The 19075-nt window shown below is 52.1% G+C and overlaps 2 protein-coding genes across 3 annotated transcripts; both read right to left on the bottom strand.

Annotated features, from left to right (window-relative positions):
- Positions 1 to 6148, bottom strand: NEU1 (neuraminidase 1). The gene is made up of 6 exons (XM_049653561.1): positions 5979 to 6148; positions 5347 to 5539; positions 4365 to 4627; positions 3671 to 3853; positions 3317 to 3539; positions 1 to 3217 (listed from the first exon to the last, which is right to left on the bottom strand). Exons 1-6 carry the CDS (start codon positions 6141 to 6143, stop codon positions 2991 to 2993), a joined length of 1254 nt encoding a protein of 417 aa, XP_049509518.1. The 5' UTR covers positions 6144 to 6148; the 3' UTR covers positions 1 to 2990.
- A 425-nt stretch (positions 6149 to 6573) lies between these two features.
- SLC44A4 (solute carrier family 44 member 4) lies at positions 6574 to 18866 on the bottom strand. 2 transcript variants are annotated; one of them, XM_049653558.1, is made up of 21 exons: positions 18793 to 18866; positions 16841 to 16889; positions 16207 to 16280; positions 15999 to 16077; positions 15100 to 15199; positions 14894 to 15019; positions 14675 to 14735; positions 13341 to 13428; positions 13177 to 13260; positions 12691 to 12926; positions 12485 to 12584; positions 11739 to 11831; positions 11369 to 11471; positions 8905 to 9158; positions 8728 to 8822; positions 8539 to 8642; positions 8354 to 8427; positions 8062 to 8132; positions 7860 to 7954; positions 7700 to 7784; positions 6574 to 6823 (listed from the first exon to the last, which is right to left on the bottom strand). In XM_049653558.1, exons 1-21 carry the CDS (start codon positions 18824 to 18826, stop codon positions 6702 to 6704), a joined length of 2127 nt encoding a protein of 708 aa, XP_049509515.1. In that variant the 5' UTR covers positions 18827 to 18866; the 3' UTR covers positions 6574 to 6701. The 2 variants fall into 2 exon arrangements, with proteins under 2 accessions (XP_049509515.1, XP_049509516.1); XM_049653559.1 differs by lacking the exons at positions 12485 to 12584; positions 12691 to 12926 and having other exon boundaries at positions 6576 to 6823; positions 18793 to 18864.
- Positions 18867 to 19075: the final 209 nt, after the last annotated feature.

The following is a 19075-nucleotide window of genomic DNA, read 5'->3' as shown; positions in this document are numbered from 1 at the left end:
TGACAAATCAGAGTGGAAAGTTCTATAGGACGAATGCCTTTATTTCTGCATAGGTGTTATCAAGAAAAACAAAGAGGAGAGGTGGGACTATTGATCAACCTAGGTTTAAGACACATCAAAATAAAATGTACAGGGTTTCAGGGTGCCTGAGTGGCTCAGTCGGTTAAGCATCCAATTCTCGATTTCAGCTCATGATCTCATGGTTTGTGGGTTGAGCCCCGCATCCGACTCTGCACTGGCGATGCAGAGCCTCTCTCGCTCCTAAACATAAATAAATAAACTTTAAAAAAAAAAAAAAAAGGAAATACGTAGGTTTTTTGGATCCTGATTTATTTAATTTTATTTTATTTATTTTATTTTTTGAGAGAGAACAAGCAGGTGAGGGGCAGAGAGAGACAGAGGGAGACACAGAACCCAAAGTAGGCTCCAGGCTCCAAACTGTCAGCATAGAGCCCTATGCGGGACTGGAACTCACAAACTGTGAGATCATGACCTGAGCTGAAATCAGCTGCTCAACTGACTGAGCCACCCAGGCACCCCTGGATCCTGATTTGAACAAATCAACTATAAATAAGACATTGAGACATTTGATGAAATTTGCACGTTGACTGGGTATTAGATAATACCAGAGTTAATGTTATGGGTGTGCAATGGCATTATGGTTACATAATAAAATGTTCCATTTTAAAGGGTGAGATGCACACTCAAGAATGTAAGGGTGGAGGCACCTGGGTGGCTCAGTTTATTGAGTGTTTGACTCGATTTCAGCTCCGCTTATATTTCAAGGTCGTGGGATCCTTGTTGGGCTCCTTGCTGAATGTGGAGCCTGCTTAAGATTCTGTCTCTCCCTCTGCCCCCTCCCCTGCTCTTGTGCATGAACTTTCGCTCTTAAAAAGAAAAAAAAAAAAAAAAAGGAAAAAAGGTAGGGATGAATGTCACAAGGTCTGATATTTGCTTCAAAGTATTTCAACAAAGAGGGGTGCCTGGGTGGCTCAATTGGTTAAGCATTTAACTCTTGGTTTTGGCTCAGGTCATGATCTCACAGTTTGTGGAATCAAGCTCTGCGTCAGGCTCGGTGTTAACAGTGCAAAGCTGGCTTGGGATTTTTCTTCCTACCTCTCTCTCTCTCTCTCTCAAAAAAAAAAAAAATCAAAGTGAAAAAGAAAAAATAAGAAGCAAACGTTGGATACATAGGGTGTACACGGGGTTCATTAACCCATTTTCTCTACCTTTGTTTTCACAAATGTCTGTAAGTCAAAAAATTAAAGTATTACATTATTGACCACAAATTCTGGATAAAATATAACAAAATTAAATTACACCATATCCTCATATACAGTGAGATTATTCCATTTTTTCACTTTTTCTGATGGAATGAATTATCCTAACATTTCTTAGAGAAGGAAGTTGAAAGTAAAATAAACTGCAACTGTATGTCAATGTGACCCTTATTCCTCAGTCTTTGACATTCTTTCATTTTTTAAAAATTTAAAAAAAAATTTTTTTTTTTTAACATTTATTTATTTTTGAGACAAAGAGAGACAGAGCATGAACGGGGGAGGGTCAGAGAGAGAGGGAGACACAGAATCTGAAACAGGCTCCAGGCTCTGAGCAGTCAGCACAGAGCCCGACGCGGGGCTCAAACTCACATACCGCGAGATCGTGACCTGAGCCGAAGTCGGACGCTTAACCGACTGAGCCACCCAGGCGCCCCTCATTTTTTAAAATTTTTATTGACGGAGCAGGGGGAGGGGTAGAGGAAAAGGGAGTTTTTTTTTTTTTTTTTTTGAGAGAGAGAGAGAGAGAGAACATGAGCAGGAAAGGAAAGGAAACAGAGGAGAGAAGAATCCCAGGCAGGCTCCACATTGTCAGCACAGAGCCCAATGTGGGGCTTGAACTCATGAACCGTGAGATCATGACCTGAGCTGAAACCAAGAGTCAGGATGCTTAACCAATTGACCCACCCAGCGCCCCGAGTCTTTGAGATTCAGACCACCAAAGCTTATGTAGGCATTGTATTTTCTTTCCACATGGAGTAAAGGCATGGCTCTTCCACTCATGTGTTCTTTTAATAGCATCTGCCTTAGGATGGTGCTATTTTCTCAGGTAAATTGTCACACTGCTTATTTCTCTGCTGGGCTGGGCTGGCCTGGGAAAGGCTTTCCATCTGCATTTCACACACCTGCCCCTGGCTTGATGGAAGACAGTATCCCACTCCATCTCAGATATAAAACAGAGCAGATTGCTTAATATCTCATGGGGCTCCCCCTGCTACTCCTCATGACACCTATGAAGATGAATCTGTTTTTCTGTGATGAGGAAGATGTGAAAGGGAAAAGAGGATTTAACCGCCAAAGTGCTGCGACTTTCATGGGCAACAGCAGCTTCTTCCACAGAGCTCATTCCCAGCCTCTTACAAGGGTACGTGAAGAACACGCATCTGCATGGACAGAACCACAGAGACATTACAAGTGCTCACTCTCCTTCATTAAAAATGTTAAGTTACAAATAGTTCAATTTATAAATAGTCTAGGTGGGTGGCGCACCTAGTTCTTTACCCTGAATCCAAATATTGCCCTTACAGTACTTTCACCAACCTGCTCCATAGCCAGTATCTTACCCTAAAGAGGAAGCTCAGCCTTCCCCAATTCCCTGAGTCCAAATATATTCAATTCCACAGGCCTACCTAACCCCGCCTAAAAAAAGGACCAATCACTGCCCTAGGAAGGCAAAAGGGGGTAGGGGGCCAGAGCCAGCAATGATGTGGAAGGGATGTGCTCCCAAGTGAGGGCAGGACACCCTGTATGGAACAAGCCAGGCTTGTAGTCCTAAAAGAGTGACTTCCCTGTCAAAGAGAAATCGATTTTGCAAAAGGCTACAGTCTACAGGCAGGTGGAACTGTCTTTTAGGCACCTCTAGCAGACCCGCTACGGGCCCATGGTTCTGAAGGCTGAGTCCAGGGCCTTCTACCCTGGTGGCAGGTGTACAGCTCAGAGTGTCCCATACACGCTGACTTTGGCCAGGGAGATGCTCTCGGTGTACTGATTCCGGCCTTTCTCATACAGGACGTAGAGCTGGGGGGCCTGGTCCTTCCCGCCTACGTTGCCCTCCAGGGCTGCCAGTGAGGAGTAGCCACTGGGGCCTGGCCACAGCTGGACTGTCTCTTTCCGCCATGATGTACCATTGCTGAAACTCCAACGCAGGGTCAGGTTCACTCCTGGGGAGGGCAGCAGAGTCAGAAAAAGGAGGGTCTGTGGCCACACCCTCTCTAGATAAAAGGGGCTCCCCTGACGACCCCCCCCCAACAGACACTCACGGAACTCTGGATGGGCTGGATTGGAGAAGAAGACAATGCCGGAGCTGGTGGCTACAGCTCCTGCAGCTACCACAGGGTCCACAAGCTCAGGGTCGAAGGTCACATCGCGAGGCCGTATGGTATCACAGGCATCGTAGCTGCGGAGGACAATTCGGCAATGGCAGTGGTAGTTGTTCTGGTTCCGGGCGTTGATGACGACTGAGCCATCTGGGAGCTCATAGGGCTGAAGAGAGGGAAAATGGCTTCAGGAAGACCCAGGGAGGGGGCAGGGCAAATCCTGGGTCTGTGAGTGAAATGGTGCTCTGGAGGGCAGGGCCTGTGGAGAGGGTGGGGAATAACCCATGGACTCCTGACCTGGCACTCATCAGGGTTGAAATCGTTTTCCCGCTTGGGCTGGCCATAGGGGATGCCGCTGACCCCACTGCCATAGCGCCAGGTGGCACCGTGATCATCACTGAGGAGGCAGAAGACCCCATCCCGCTCCAGTGTCCCATGGCCACACACGATGAGGCGGCCCTTCCGCGGCTCCCGCTGTTTCTGTGGGAAAGGAAGCTGGATGTCACTGAGGGAGACACTGTAGAGGCTCACAGGTAGAGAAGGAGAACCCATCACCTCCTAAGTGTGAGAATACATCTGGTCCTCTTCAATTCTGTCCTTGGTACTGAGGGTCCCAGGAGGATCCCATAAGTATCCACTGCCTGAATTAAGAAACTCTTGCAGAATAAGCTCCTTTAGGACATCTAGGGTATACACCAGATAGGTTGTGCATCAAACAAGGGGGTCCAGCCACAGAGGTGTATGGGAGCTTAAACCCATGTTTGGTGTGCTCACTCACCAAGCTGTGTACAACCCCCAAATGGGAAGACAATGGCAAAATTCTATCTTTCCTCAGGAGGGGGTTCCTCCCAGGATGCCCCTTTCTTCCAAGGAATCCCATCTAAGAGAAAATCTGACTTCATAAGTCCTTCTCCCTGGGAAAAAGTCTAATTGGGGGCATCTTCCAGACTCTCCAAAAGGCAGCCCCCTCCACCCATCTCAGGATAGAGACCTGAATGCCTGAGCCTGGTCCGGGGGCAAACATCTCGGTGCCAATATCCAAGGAGAGGTTCCGGGGAGGGCTCCAGGAAACACCATCATCTTTGCTCCACACCAACATAGTGGAGGCCACCTGGCAGCCAGCCTTGTGAGCACAGAGGGAATAGAAAAGAAACACCACTCCTGTCTCCATATCGTTCACCACTGCCCCCAGGTTCAGCCCATCCGGGGTGTCCCCATCATCTACAATGAAGGCTGTAGGAGACCATGTGCTGCCTAAAGAAAAAAGAGAAGAAATCCAGGGTGAGCACTCGAAGCCTTTTCTACCTCTCCCTGTTAATTTCCACCTCTTGCTAGGGCTCTAAGGCCTTAGAATGGCCCCAGAGCCCTAAAAACCTGCCTCCCCCACCCCCGCCTTACGTGTCTGACCTTATCTATTCTACCCTTGCTCACTCCATCCTATCCCACAAGCTCCTTCTCATTCCTCAAATAGTTTTCTCCTGGAGAAAAGCCACAGGCTTGTGACATCTGCCTGGTACACTCTTCCTCAGGGTTACTCTCACCTTCTTTACTCAAAAGTCACCTATTTAAAATTGCAACCAATCTGCAACATCTTGTTTTATTTCTCTCCATTATATTTATCCCTTTCCAATACAAAAAATAAACTTGCCTATTTATTATGCTTATTGTCGGTCTCCCCACAGACAATATAAGCCCCACGAGGACAGGGATTTTTGGTCTACTTTGTTCACAGCCATACTCACACAACCTAGAACAGTTTCTGTATATAGCAGGTGCTCAATAAATTTTGAATGTTCAACCCTAGGTGATTACAATTTCCAGATCACTGCTCTGTACTGCTTCCCTCCTTAAGTCCCCTCAGGGACTCAGGCCTCGAGCCTTCCCAGAGGTCCTATGTCAAGAGCCCTTGGGCAGGTCAGTCTCCCCACCCATCCAGCCTAACACCAGCACTTGCCACTCAGGAATCTTTATACCTTGGTCCAAGGACCTACGAAGAGCAATGAACTTGGCCCCCTCATCCGATGTGGACATTTTTCTGGCCTCAGCAAAGGCAAGGAGAGTGCCCTGAGGAGTGGTTGTGATGAGCGGAATTCGGAAGGTGTGCACAGAACCGATCTGCCTCCCGCTTACCCACAGCAGCTGCTCCATGGTCACCAGCGGCTGAACCTGCGAAGGGAGGAGGAAGGATCAATACAAATTTGACTTCAGGTTTTAGGACGGTTGAATAGTGGCTCCGAGTCGAGTGTCCCTGGGAAAGACGGGGTGCTGGGAATCAGAGTGGGAGGGGGTGTGTGTCCTAGAATAAGGAAGGGGAACCTGAGGACAGTTTGGAACAAAGCTGGGGGCTCGGAGCGGGGGAAGGGCAGAAGGAACCTTCTGGGAGGTTGGAGGTGGAGAAGGAGCTGGAATGAAGAGGAGACTCAGAGGGCAAGAGGACAAGGACCCGTTGAGGAAGAGGGGTTGGGAATGGATGGAGGAAACGGGGTCCGAGAGCGGCGGGAGAGTCCCTCGGAGGAGAGGGATCTCAGCAGCCCGCGTCCCGGGGGACGCTGGATACAGACCACCCGCGTGGGTCGGGGATGGGGATATACGAGGGGAGACTCACCAGGCTGAAGTCATTCTTTGCCCTAGCGCCAGATTCTGCCAGAGACAAAAGCAGCAGGAAGATGATCGTGGCCAATACCTGAACTCTACAGCCTCCCCAGAACCCCGGCATCCGCGGGTCCCCGGGTCTGCCCAGGAGCACTTGTCCGGCTCGATCCGCCATCATCTCTCCCCGGGCAGCCAGACCCAAGCCCGCTGGGTTAGACGCGGGCTGGCGTCTGTCAGCTGACCGGGCCCTTTAAATGCTAGCTATTCCCTCCCCACCACCCCCACCCGTCCCGAGTCGAGCCACCTGCCGCACTTCCGCGACTCTAATTGGCTGACTCCTCTCTCTGACTCCCCACATGACCTTTTAGCGCCTTGGAGCTGGACCCTCCAATTGGCTCTTTCTGAAGCCCCAGAGCCTGTGACCTGGACTTCATCCCAGCTTATTGGCTGGGATGAAGAAGAGGCTGGCATCATTCCGCAGGAACCTTTTGATTGGCCGTGGCACCGGGGAGCGTCATGGGGGCGGAGCCTATTTTAAAGGGCTAGTGGCGAAAAAAAAAAGCGACCAAAAAAAGGACTGCATGTCATGGAGGGAATGAAAGTCTCAGACTTTTTGAGAAAACAAAATATCAACCTTTAATAAATTTTTTTAAACTACAAAATCGAGATCTGGAAGGAGGGGTGAGGCTGGGAGGCTGTACAGGAGGGGTGCAGCCCTGAATCAGGGCCACATCTTTCATTTCTTCCTCTTCTTGTCCCCCGGGAGCGCTTCGTTCTTCTTGCCTAGAATCTTCAGAAGGGCTGTGGGCATGTAGTACGGCTTGTTCAGGGAGCCGTCATTCCTCTCCAGGTCTTCCACTGAGCCGCAACACAGACCGTTAGAGCGGACCCTCTGGGACCACCCCACTCCCCGGGAAAATCAGGGAAGACGAGACAAGCTGCCTGGTTTTAGGCTGCAACGCCACGGGCTGTTCTTTTCGGGTCAGGTTTTGTAACCTACTGGGTAGGTTATATAATTTGTTTCTCATCGGTAAAGTGTGATCAATAATATTTCATAGCGTGGTAACGCTAACAACAACAACAACAACAACAACAACAAAATGCATGTCAATCGGGTATTACAGATTGGAGTAGGTACTAAATCTTGAATGTAGAGTTGACCCTTGAGCGACACATGGGCTAAGGGGCGCTGACCTCAGTGCAGTCAACAATCCACCTATGACTTTTGATTCCCCAAATTTAATAGCCTACTGTTGATCCAAAGTTGGACTGATAATATAAACAGACAAGACATATGTTGTATGTTATATATACTGTGTATTGTATTCTTACAATAAAATAACCTAGGGAAAAAATGTTAAGAAAATCCTAAGAAAGAGAAAATACATTTACAGTATTGTACGGTATTTATCAAAAAGAATCCACACTTAAGTTGATCTGTGGAGTCCAAACCTGTGTTGCTCAATGGTCAACTGTATGTAGGAGGGTAAGAAAATCCCCACTCACTACAGCCATCTGCTGGGAAGTCTTTTGTGACTAACTTCTAGTTAGGGAAGGGTACCAGAGTCCTCTCCCCTGAAATGTTCTTTCTTGGGGGACCCTGCCAATTAGCAAACTAGCAAAGTTGTTGTTAACTAGCAAAATTGCTGTTTCTAAAAGCACCAGGTCTCCAAAAAACCCTAAATAATCTGGCACCTTGAAATTTGGGAGAACTGGTAGAGGGTGTCTACTTACAGAAACAGAGAAAGAGTGTGTCCACACACATGCCAAAAACACTGAAGAAGCCGTTGGCGATGACGTAGGCTCCCAGGATGGAGACCTGGAAGATACAGGACGTGTTAGACTTCCTTTGGGGGGTTGCTGGACCGCAAGGCAGAGCCAGGGAATCACTCACCATGATGGGCAGCCAGTAATAGTTGAGGGAGGGGCTCTCAAAATTTGTGCCCAGCCCCTGGATTCGACCGGTGAAAAAAAAGAAGGACAGGACCCCTGTGGGAGAGGTCTGGAGGTCAGTGTCATCCCTTCTCTGAGGTCACCTGTTTGGCTGCCCTGTGCCCCTGCCCTTTGTGCCTGTAACTCCCAGCCCTGGTTCTTACCAACACCTCCAACCACCAGCAGCTTCCCAAAGAACAGCAGCAAGTCTGTAACTTTGTCCAGAACGACCACCCTGTATGGCAAGTTGGGGTGGGTCGGGCATGAGGGGACTGGCAGAGTTAGAAATGGGACTGGCTATATAAGTTGCTGTGTCAGATGTAAAACGAAAATTGGTCACATTTGAAGATGGATGGAGGCAGCAGAACATTAAACCAAGCTCGAGGCCCTCTGAGCACAGCATGCCCAGGAACCCGGCCTTGGGTGGGAGATCATGGGGGTGGGGGACAACCTGACCTGACAATGTTCCGCATGAGCAGCATGAAGGCATTTTTGGCTGAGACACAGAAATTCTTCCCGTAGATGGCAATCTGAGTGAGGTCGAAAGATCAGAGTTACCTGTGCACAGCTTACCTGGGCCAGGGCAGGGGCCTGGGCCAAGGGACCCCAGAGCAAGGGGCTGCTTGTGTAGGAGGGCTTACCATGATGTAGGCATTGCGGTTTAGGAACTTGATAAACTTCTCCAGGCACCAGAGGCAGCACTTAAAGCAGCACATGATGCAGCGGGCCACAGGGTTCTGGGCTCCTGGGAGTAAAGGGGAGCGGGGGGGGACGACTTATGTTTGGTCACTGGCCCCTGACAGCCGCTCCCCAAGGGGCTAGCTGCTCACCTCTCAGTTTGTTGTCAATGTACTCCAAAACGACCCGGGCTATCTGCACAAGGGTCAGGATGAGGGCTCCAAAGGCTAGCGACCCAGTGTGGTATCTGCAGAGGGGTTAAGTAGAGGCAGCTCCAGGACCCCTGGACTCCCATGCTCACAATTCCCAGCTCCCTGCCCCAGGCTTACCGGAGTGTGCGGATGAAGGCAGAGATCAGGGGGAAGGTGGGGATGTCCCGACGCTTGTCCAAGGCCCAGTAGAAGGAGGCAAAAGCCCCAGCCAGGACACACTGGCCCAGGGCCAGTACCCAGTTGAGGGTCCAGAATAGCCCAAGGACCCCATAGATTTGCAAGTTGAAGAGAGAACGCTGGACCAGACCCGTGGATGAGTAGCTCTGGAAGATGCACATCAGTCCTGGGCATGAGGAGTTCACGGGTTGGGCCTGGGGGTGACAGAGTAGAGTCATTCCCAGCCAACTCCTGCCACTCCCAGAGTAGCAGCCTCCCTGAATTGGGGAAGCCATTTCCTTCCAGAAGATTCTTCTCCAGGTTCAAGTTGGGTTCAGATTGCCTATCATGTGAGAGTAATTAGTTTTCCCTCAGTCTCCATATGGACACAAGAGCATCCAGGCCTCGTGGGCTGAGCCTTAATGGCGTGAAGGCAGTGTGACCAGCACCTTGGCACCCAATCAGCAATCCCCTCTAAAATAGCCTCTGCAACTTCCACTGAATGCTTTCTAGCGAAAATGAACAGACTGGGTATTAGCTGGTATTAAGGAATCATTGCTAACCTTGTTGGGTATGATAGTGGTATAGTCGTTATGCTTTTTAAAAATCCTTATCTGTTGCGGCACCTGGTGGGCTCAGTCAGTAGAGCATGTGACTTTTTTTTTTTTTTTTAAATTTTTTTTTTTCAATGTTTTTTATTTATTTTTGGGACAGAGAGAGACAGAGCATGAACGGGGGAGGGGCAGAGAGAGAGGGAGACACAGAATCGGAAACAGGCTCCAGGCTCCGAGCCATCAGCCCAGAGCCTGACGCGGGGCTCGAACTCACGGACCGCGAGATCGTGACCTGGCTGAAGCCGGACGCTTAACCGAGTGCGCCACCCAGGCGCCCCTAGAGCATGTGACTTTTGATCTTAGGGTCAAGCCTCACATTGGGGGGTAGAGATTACTTTAAAAAAACAAACAAACAAAAAAACCCCGGGGTGCCTGGGTGGCTCAGTCCAACTCCTGCTCAGGTCATGATCTTGTGGTCCGTGAGTTCAAGCAGCGCATCAGGCTCTGTGCTGACAGCTCGGAGCCTGGAGCCTGCTTCAAATTCTGTGTCTCCCTCTCTCTCTCTGCCCCTCCCCCACTCATGCTCTGTCTCTCTCTCTCTGTGTCAAAAATAAATAAAAACATTAAAAAAAAAAAAGAGTCCTTATCTGTGGAGATCCATCCTGATGTGTCTACAAGTGAATTGGCGCTCATGTCCAGAATTTACCTTTAAAAACTCCAGAAAAAAAGAATTGCAGGGGTGGGGAGGAATGGATGAAACAGGACAGTGGGAAGTTGAGGGTTTGTGTGTGTTTGAAAATTTCCATGATAAAAAGTAAGAAACTGAAATTTAAAAACCACCCTGTCCAGCAAATGTGACAAAAATCTTGATAATTGCTGAAATTGCTCAGTGTATGTTTGAAATTTTATAAGAAAATAAACTAATTTGCCCTTCGTGTGGCTTTGTGTCAGTCTCTGCTGCTAGATCCTGAGCAAGTCGAAAGCAAGAACCAGGTCATTTGCAGCTTTGCATACCTAGTGCCTGGCACATGGTGGGTCCTCCCTAATGTAAACCAGTCTCCCTCCCCTTTTATAGAGTGAGCTGATGCCTGTGCGTCCCAGCTCAGATGAGTTGGCCACATGAAAGCTCTGAGGACAGCAGATTGCGGGCAGTTCAGTGCCACTTTCTGAGAGCCTGCAGGGAGTGTGGGGAAGGCCGAGTCCCACCCGCCTCTTGCCTAGGGTGCCGCCATGTTCCCAGGGAGAAAGACTTCAAAAGACTAAGCAAAACTGGAGCACCTGGGTGTCTCTGTCGGTTAAGTGCCACACTCTTGATCTCAGGGTCATGAGTTCAAGTGTTGCACTGGGCCCCGTGCTGGGCTTGAACCCTATCTAAAACAAAAACAACTAAACAAAAACACATCTACAACTGTCAGCTCTTATCAGGTGCCAGACATTGTTCAAAGCACTTTATGTGCCCAATGTTGTTTAATCTTCTCAGCTCCCCTGAGGACAGATATTAGGATTATCTCCATTTTACAGATGAATGGACTGAGACTGGAGACTGAGTAGCTAATGTCCTCCTGGCAGAGGCAAGTCCAGGGGAGGAGTGGGAAGTGCTGGTAGCCAGCTTTCCCAGGGCCAGTATGCCTTCTCTTCCAGCCTCAGTTTCCTTCTCTGAATAAGGAGGTAGCTCGGCAGGAGTACTGGATCTGGAGTCCAGTGCTGGCTCCCTTTCTGGCTCTGCTGGGGACCTGTTGTGTGACCTTGAGTGAACTCCTTTTTCTCTCTGGTCCTCAGTCTCTGCTGCACAATGAGGGATTTGGAGCAGTTGGCCCCTAAGGTCACTTCACCCCCATGGATGCCTCCATGTCCACCCTAAGTCCCCTCACCATGGGGTTGCATGATGTATTCATTTGCACTTTCTCGCAGCTGGGCAAACTGGCGTTGGGTGCCCAGAGGACATATTGGGGTTGCCCCGATGTGGCCAGGTACCCAGAGGGGAGTCAAGGAAAGCATAGTCACATGGTGGTCTGTACAGGTCTCCTCCTCAGAGACCCATTCCCAGGTACTTGTGCAGGTCGTTCACTGCACAAAGGATTAGAATTCAGCCTGGGCTCACTCCTTCAACTCTGTCCAGGGGCAGGCCTGTGTCTGCCCAGGGGAAGGGGCACCTTCTTCCAATTGCACTAAGGCATTTTATAGGTGAGTATTGCCCCTCCCCTCCCCCCAGGAGGACCTGGCCATGTGAACAAAGGATACAGGGCGGTCATGGCCCAGTAGACAATGCAGATGAGCAGGAGGACAAAGGTGACCAGCGGGTAGAACATGGTAGACATCATGTGCCCCACAGCCCTGTAGGAAGGTAAGAATAGTCTACCAGCATGGCCCCGGTCCCCAGCCCCCACCCAGCTTCTCATGGGGCTGACCCTGGCAAGGTCCCCACCTCTGTCCTTGCCAGGGTCTGCTCTGTCCCCCCAGGCTGGGCACATAGGAGGTGCTAATTGAACCAACTGAATTGAATGAATCAGGCGCTAGGGACCCTTGGAGGAAATTAGAATCACAGAGAAGCCATCTGGGCAGCTTCTGGGAGAGTAAGGGAACAGGGTCCTCAAAGTATGGTCTCTTGATGGTCCTAGTTGGGAAAAAGCTGCTACTTCTCCTCCGTGTGTCTGGGCTCCTGCTGGGCTCCAGCCCATCAACCGCAACCACCACCACCGCAGCTAACACTCAATTCTCCTAATGAAGGGTCTGCTTCACGTTCTGGGAACCTGACAAGACACTAACTCACTTAATCCTCATGATAACCCTACAAAGTAAGAAATATTATTACCCCCATTTTATAGATGGGCAAACCGAGTCTCAGAAAAACGGAGTCAAACGGCAGTGTTAACCACTGCATAATTCTGCCCTTCCCCTCCAGGGCTCCCTGCCACCTTCCCAGAATTGCCGTTCCATGCCTGCACCCCCCGTCCTCTGCCCCACCTCCCTCCCAGACAGGCCCTGACTTGCTGGCCTCCTTCAGGAGGGCGATGGCGATGCGAATCCGCTGCCGCAGGAAGATGAGCATTAGCAGCAGGATGCCTTCAAGCACAGCCAGCATGATCACTGAGGGCGGAGAGGGGGCAGAGGGGCCTCCGTCAGGCCCAGGGCTCAGCATGGCCCGGGGCAGCCCTCAGGTGGCTGGAAGTCCAGAGGTGGGCAGGGCACTCACAGGCCACCAGCCAGGTCTCCTGGACATTGCGGTAGGCGCTGAGGTTGGTGGTGATGCCCTGCTGAGTGATGGAGGCGCCCTTGTCCCGCAGCACTCGGTACTCCATCCAGCAGTGGTAGATGCCATATGCCAGCACGCCCAGCACCCCGAGGATCAGCACCAGCACCAGGGGCCCGGCCACCAGGCGCAGAAGCAGGATAAACAGCAGGCTCAGGACCAGAGCCACACCTAGGGCACTGGAGGCAGGGTGAGGTAGTTGAGGGTCAGACCTCAAATCTTCTCCCCTTCAGAGGCCCCCAAATGCCTCACATGCCCAATGTCCCCAGAGGTTAGTCCCCCTATCTCTTATAAATCTTGGTGGGTTTGGGGACAGGGGCCCCGGCTCCTTCGCCCCTGTCCAAAGTTTCTGTTTCAGACATTAGGGTCGGGGACAGAGGATCGGGGAGGGCAGAAGGGAAGGAGTGAGCAGCGGAATCGGTGACTCACACAAGAATCCAATACCAGGATTGGGCAAAATCTTCAAAGATCTTAACACTGATGTCACGGGCATTGAGGCTGTCAAGAAGACCACTGTTGGGGAGAGACAGAGTCAGAGGGGTTGTGTGCGGGAGGGGTGTAGGACAGAGATGTGGGGGCAGGAGGATGCCCACCTGATTCCCTGGGAGATGGAGGTGTTACTGGAAATCCCTGGGAGTTCAGGTGGAGTACTGTTCAACAGTGGAAGGCAACGCCCCAGAGCTGGAGGGAGAGAGCCGGGGCTCCTGGGTGGGAGGGCCCAGAGTTTTGCCTTTGAAAGCCTCTGGCCTCCACCCAGCCCCCTAGTGGGCTTAGGGAAGGGAGGAGAGGTGGGCTTTGCTGCTCCCCACTCTCACCCTCCCTCCAGCTGCTCTTGACTCCCCAGCCAAAAGGGAGCTCATGCCCCAGGGAGCCCAGTCCAGGCTTCCTTCTCTGTCTCTGAATACCCCCTTCCCCCACCTCCTTGCCGCTGCTGGGTTCAGACCCTAATTTCCTCTGGCCTAACTCTTACACTCCACCCCAACCTTGCCACCCTTCCACCCACCCTCTACGTGGGTGCTAGGGAGACCATGCCTCACCATTACAGGGCTCTAGGTCATTCTGCTGCTCAGACACTTCTAGGAGCTCTGCCCAGGAGTGCCCATGCTCCCTGGCCAGGCTTCAAGGCCCCCGCCGGCTGAGCTCAGCCCAGTTTCCCCTCACCTCTGTGCTTCTGCTCTCCCTGCTCCTCTCTCTGAATGTTCTCCCTCCAGAAATCCCTTCCATCTCACCTCTTCCAGGAAACCTTCTGACCCCTTCCCCATCTCCTGATGCATGTATCATGTGCCTACAGAGGCATGTATCTCCATCCTCACAATGACTTTGGCCGGCAGGCTGGCTTTGACATTTACATTCTTAAGATGAGGAAACAAAGCTCAGAGAGGATACGTAATTGGCCCAAGACCATACAGCTGGAAAGTGCTGGAATCCAGATCTGATTTGGAGCATTCATTTGAGATACTTTTTATAGCATCTATATTGAGAATCAGATATCTTTTCTCATGTTATAATTAAAGTTTTTTCTCTTAAAAAATAACATGTACTATTGGAAAAAAGAACATATAGGAAGAATGAAAAAGTTGACTGTGATCCCACCACCTGGCCACGTTTGCTTGTACGTTCAAATGGACATCCGGTCTATTTCTGATTCTCGGGCAGTGTCTTTGTGAACACCTCTGATCTCTGTACCTAAAACGTAGCTCAAGCTGGGAGCAGTTTCATCTGCCCTGCGTCTATCTGGGTGCCTGGTGCACAACAGACACAGGGTCTGTCTGTAGGGTCCTGCTGCACAGGAAGATCAAGACCTGGTGCTGATTCCAATTCTGTCACGCAAGCTGTATGACTTGGCTCTCTCTGGGTCTGCCCTCCTCACCTGAGCAATAAAATCATAGGACTAGAGGATGCCTGAGGAAGGAGCACAGCTTCTCACCTGGAGCAGAAGTGAGGAGGAAACTGGGGCAGAGCTCTTGTTGCAGGCTTTGGATCACTGGCTGGGGGTGGGGGGAGGACATACAGACACACACAGAGCAGGATGAAGGAGTGAGCTCCCTCATCACCACCACCACCGTAATCACCTACCCAACTCCTCCTCACCCCCACCCATGTGCTCCCCCTTGACCACAGCGATGACATTGGAGGCAGCTCTCACCATGTCCCAGGGCACCCCTGGCAGACAAAAGTTCCTGTTTGCAGTGTAGAAGACCTCCCCAACCTTCTGTGAGAACTGGTTTACTTCCACGGTCCATGCGACCTCTGGGCAGGAGGACACGCATACCTGGGGGCAGAGAGCATGCTGAGGGGCTGGTACCCAGACCCTGGGGGAGATCTGGGCAGAGGCAGGTCCCAGGCTCTGACCTGGGGTGTGGGACACTGCAGGCCGTTCTCAGCCACCGTGATGATGTTGGTGGCCAGGACGCAGCTGAAGATGTTGAAGTAGAGAAGATACGGTTTATCTCTGCAGGAGGGAAGGAAGTGTGGGCATCAGGGCCTGGTCAGGTGTGCGGAGAGGGGAGGACTGCCAGGGCTGTGTCTCAAGAGTACAGTGGGCCCAGCCGGGGGGGCGGGGTGGGGCAGGTCCATACCATGAGACACACCATGGAGCTCCTGCCCTTAGGAAGCTCAGGCTAGGGAGATACAGGGGCCACCCAGAAGATTTCCCAGAGTTAATGGAACATCGAAATTGCTAACAAATGATTAAGAGGTTTATGACCTTGAGCAAGTCATTTAACTGCCCACTGCCTCAATTCCATCAGGTGTAAGATGATAGTACCTACTTCATAGGGATTAAATGAGTTTGTGTGGGCAAAGTACGCTGCCTGGAACATAGCACACACTGTAACTGCTCAGGTTTTATTATTTACTGAAAGTTTCCTGCATGAGGAACTGATGGCATCGCTTGGGGGATCACCCTTGTGTTTCAGATGAGGAAATCAAAGCTCAGAGAAGTTGAGTACCTTGCCCAAGGCCATACAACCAGAACTTATTAGCCTGGTTGGGGATTCAAATACCAAACTCTGAACTTGAAAATCCATGCACTTAACCATGACTCCGCCTCCTACTTTGGGGGGGCGGAAATCAGAAGCCAGGTGCCCAGGATCGGAGGCTGCTCAACATGGCCTAGTGTGGTGAGATTCAGGAAGGGTGGTGGGGGGTGGGCAGCAGAGGAAGGCTCTGGAGCTTGAGTGTTGGGGTTCTCTGCCCACCACCCACCTCACCTCCTCCTTTGTGTCCCCTTTTCCTTCCTTCATACTCACTTGTTGGCCCCCACCCCGCAGTAGGCCCCAGTAGAGTTCCTGGGGGAGAGGACCTGCCGGGGGTCTCCGTACACCCAAGCTGGAAGCAGATGCAGAGATGAATCACTGGAGGGAGGGACTTTCGGGGGCGGGGAGGAGCCATGGGGATGGTCCCTCCCCAGGTTATTGCCCCAGCCATGGCCCCAGCACAGCGTAGCTGGAAACTCACCCACGATCCCCACCACGATGTAACCCAGAATGAAGAGAAGGAAGAGGATACAGCAGACGATATCTGTACAGCTCCTGGGAGAGAAGTGGGGGAAGTTTTTGGAGAGGGGATGTGGGGAGTATGGTCTGGAGGAGTCACGGGCTGGAGAGTGGGGGGATGTTGGAGGGTGGGTAAGTTTTATTTTATTTCTTTAAGAAAACCTCTCACAAGGCATCAGGAAATAAATAAGAAGCACTTGTTTCCATTTGTCGGGGCAGGGGCCACAAAAGAACAAAATACCATTTTTCTCGGTGAGTAAACTTTCTTCTGAAGTATGACACAGAAAAGTACACAACTTGTAAGTGCTCAGCTGGATGAATTTTCCCAAAAAGCAAAGGCCTGTGTAGCCAGCTCCCAGGTCAAGAAACCAGGTGAAGACTATCACTAGCACCCCAGAAGCCCCCGTGTGCCCCCTCCAGACACAAGAATCCCCCCAAGGGCCCCATTCTCTTGAGGCAGGAGTTTTGTTTCCTTCTTTCTTTCTTCTTCTTCTTTTTTTTTTTTATAAGCTTTTTACCAATATTTCAGCAAATACAAAGCAAAACCAACCTCCTCCCCCCTCCCCCCACCAGTTGGGGCAGTGCCCAGAACTCACCTGTTCTTGATGGGACCTCGAAAGGAGGGGTCATACTTGGCTGGTTTCCCTGAGGGGCACAGGGAGGAGTGCAGTGTGAGACCCTGAGTGAATGTCTCTTCCCATCTCCTGTCCCTCCCACATCCTCCCTTACAGCATTATCCTACCCTGGCCCAGGATCCTTCCTGGGCCTCAGGAGTTTGCGGGGAGACGGACAGGGGCAGGGCTGACTGGAGAGGAAACTGGAGAGCAGGAGAGGTAGGATCAAGGCCTGGTCAGCAGCCTGACTGCTTACCATGAATTCTACCAAGGTGGCCTTGGAGGGAGGGGAAAAAGGGGCCTTAACATGTTCTTTCCAGCTCATACCTCAAGGCTGGCAGCCAGGGAAATAGCCTTTGCTTTCTGTCCCCATCCTGGCCCTTTTCTCTTGTGTCTCCCTATGGCTGGGATGTGGGACTCTGAGTTAAGCCATCTCAGTGGCTCTCATGCCCCAATCCTTATCCCTTTCCCCTCCCTGTACCCAGTCCAGGGTGGGCACAGGTCTAGAGCACCTCAGGGAGGTCACAGCCCCTCCCCACAGCTGCCCCAGGCCCTACCTCCACCCTCTGGCCCAAGGCCATAGGGAAAGAGCCAAAGGCATTAACTCCTGCAGGGCCGGGGCATGGACGGCCCCTGTAAACCCTGATCCCCAGGCTCCTGCCAGTCTCTGGACGAGCGGTCAGGGTGACACCTGAGCCTGGCAGTTGAGATTGTGGCCGTTTGAGATTGTGGCCATGTCCTGTTCCTGGTCCTCCCTGAGTACACACAGGGAGGAGCTGGGGCCAGGCAGCTTAGGGTCCTGTGTGGGCACAGAGGAGGGAAGGGTTGGGCAAGAGTGTGGGAAGGGGTGGGATCTGTTGCTCTGGACTCTGTCCCTCCATGGCTCTCGGATATGAGATCAATGATTGACCCAAAGCTGCTCCAGGAAGTTGACCGGGGAGTCCTTACTGCTCCTTCCCCTAGCGTGCTTAGGAACTCAAGCTATGCCTCTGGGAGGCCCCTCCCTTGGGGTTCCCTCCCCTCCAGACCAGGAGCTCAGACCCCCAAACCCCAAGGGACCCCTGCAGGCAGGCTCCGAGCCCTTACTGCTCACAGGGGTCCCAGAGGCTGTGTCCCAGTTTCCTCTCCTCTCAGACTGCCCCCCACCCCTAATCTTAGGGGTCTCTGGGACAGGCTCCTAGCCCCTGTTCCTCATGGAGATTCTGCAGATAGGCTCTCTACTTCCTCTCCCCTCAGACCCTACCATTCTCAGGAACCTCTCAACCCCCTGCCTGGATCTCTCATGATACCCTGAGAAGGCTCCCCCTCCTAACAGAGACCTCAGGGGCAGGCCGTGGCCCCTTCTCCACAGAGATCCATAGCCCTAACTCCTCATAGGGACCCCCAAACACACCCCAGTCCTGCTGTCACTGTTCACAGAGACTCTGGCAGGCAGACCTCTAGTACCTTTTCTCCTCAGAGACCCCAGAGTCCAGGCTGGAACTCCTCCTCCTCACAGGGACCCCATTCCTCCTGATGGGGGCCAGACCCCGGCCTCACCACAAGCTCTGCAGCACATAGACCCTCCCAGTCCCTGAGCCCCATCCTTCTGCTCAGGCCCCTGACCCTGCCTCCTTCCCTTCAGGCTTTGCTTCCCAGGGCCCTGCCCTGCGGGACCCAGATTCCACATCTAACTTCTCATGGTGACTCCAGCTTCACTCCCCAAAGTCTCCTCAGCAAAGGCCCCAGGCCCCTAAACCCAATCCTCTTCGCAGGACTCTGGTTCTACTTCCTCCCATCAGCTCTTTTCTGGGCCCTCCCTTCAGGGACCCAGAACTCCACTCAGCTCCTCTCGGGGCCAGCCCCAGCCATCATTCCCCTAGAGCAGGCCCAGGCTGGCCTCCCCTCCCTCTGAGGGTCCCGGGCCTCTACCCTAGCCTTGCCCTCAGACTCACCATAGGCCTCATCCCCGTCCTGTTTTCCCCCCATGGCTCAGTCTCCAGAGTGATTGGAGCCAGGGAGACCTAGCAGCTCACCTGCCGCCCGCCCCGCCCTCCCACACGTCACAGCCCCACCTCCGCCTATGGTCCTGACACATTCTAGTTCCTCCTTCCAACTCCGTGCCTGGGCAGTGCCCTGCTGGAGGGCTGGAAGGCCAAGTCTGCGACAGGGGCTCGGGGCTGCCTGCCGCGGGCTCCACGGACCATGGCTTGAAGGAGCTGGCACGCTTTAAGAAAA

Source organism: Panthera uncia (genome assembly GCF_023721935.1).
Source record: "Panthera uncia isolate 11264 chromosome B2 unlocalized genomic scaffold, Puncia_PCG_1.0 HiC_scaffold_24, whole genome shotgun sequence".
NCBI classification, from domain to species: domain Eukaryota; kingdom Metazoa; phylum Chordata; class Mammalia; order Carnivora; family Felidae; genus Panthera; species Panthera uncia.
The sequence above is the reverse complement of the archived record's forward strand: the minus strand, read 5'-3'. Positions and strand labels throughout refer to the sequence as shown.

What these genes read in the sequence shown, in the direction of transcription:
- NEU1 (XM_049653561.1), bottom strand. Translation starts at nt 6,143, where the DNA reads ATGATGGCGGATCGAGCCGGACAAGTGCTCCTGGGCAGACCCGGGGAC. An exon ending in TCGTAGGTCCTTGGACCAAG is followed by an intron (nt 4,628 to 5,346) that starts GTATAAAGATTC and finishes TTTTTTCTTTAG; the next exon opens with GCAGCACATGGTCTCCTACA. An exon ending in TCCAGCCCATCCAGAGTTCC is followed by an intron (nt 3,218 to 3,316) that starts GTGAGTGTCTGT and finishes TGCCCTCCCCAG; the next exon opens with GAGTGAACCTGACCCTGCGT.
- SLC44A4 (XM_049653558.1), bottom strand. Translation starts at nt 18,826, where the DNA reads ATGGGGGGAAAACAGGACGGGGATGAGGCCTATG. An exon ending in GCCTTCATCCGCACACTCCG is followed by an intron (nt 8,823 to 8,904) that starts GTAAGCCTGGGG and finishes ACCCCTCTGCAG; the next exon opens with ATACCACACTGGGTCGCTAG. An exon ending in CATTGACAACAAACTGAGAG is followed by an intron (nt 8,643 to 8,727) that starts GTGAGCAGCTAG and finishes CTTTACTCCCAG; the next exon opens with GAGCCCAGAACCCTGTGGCC.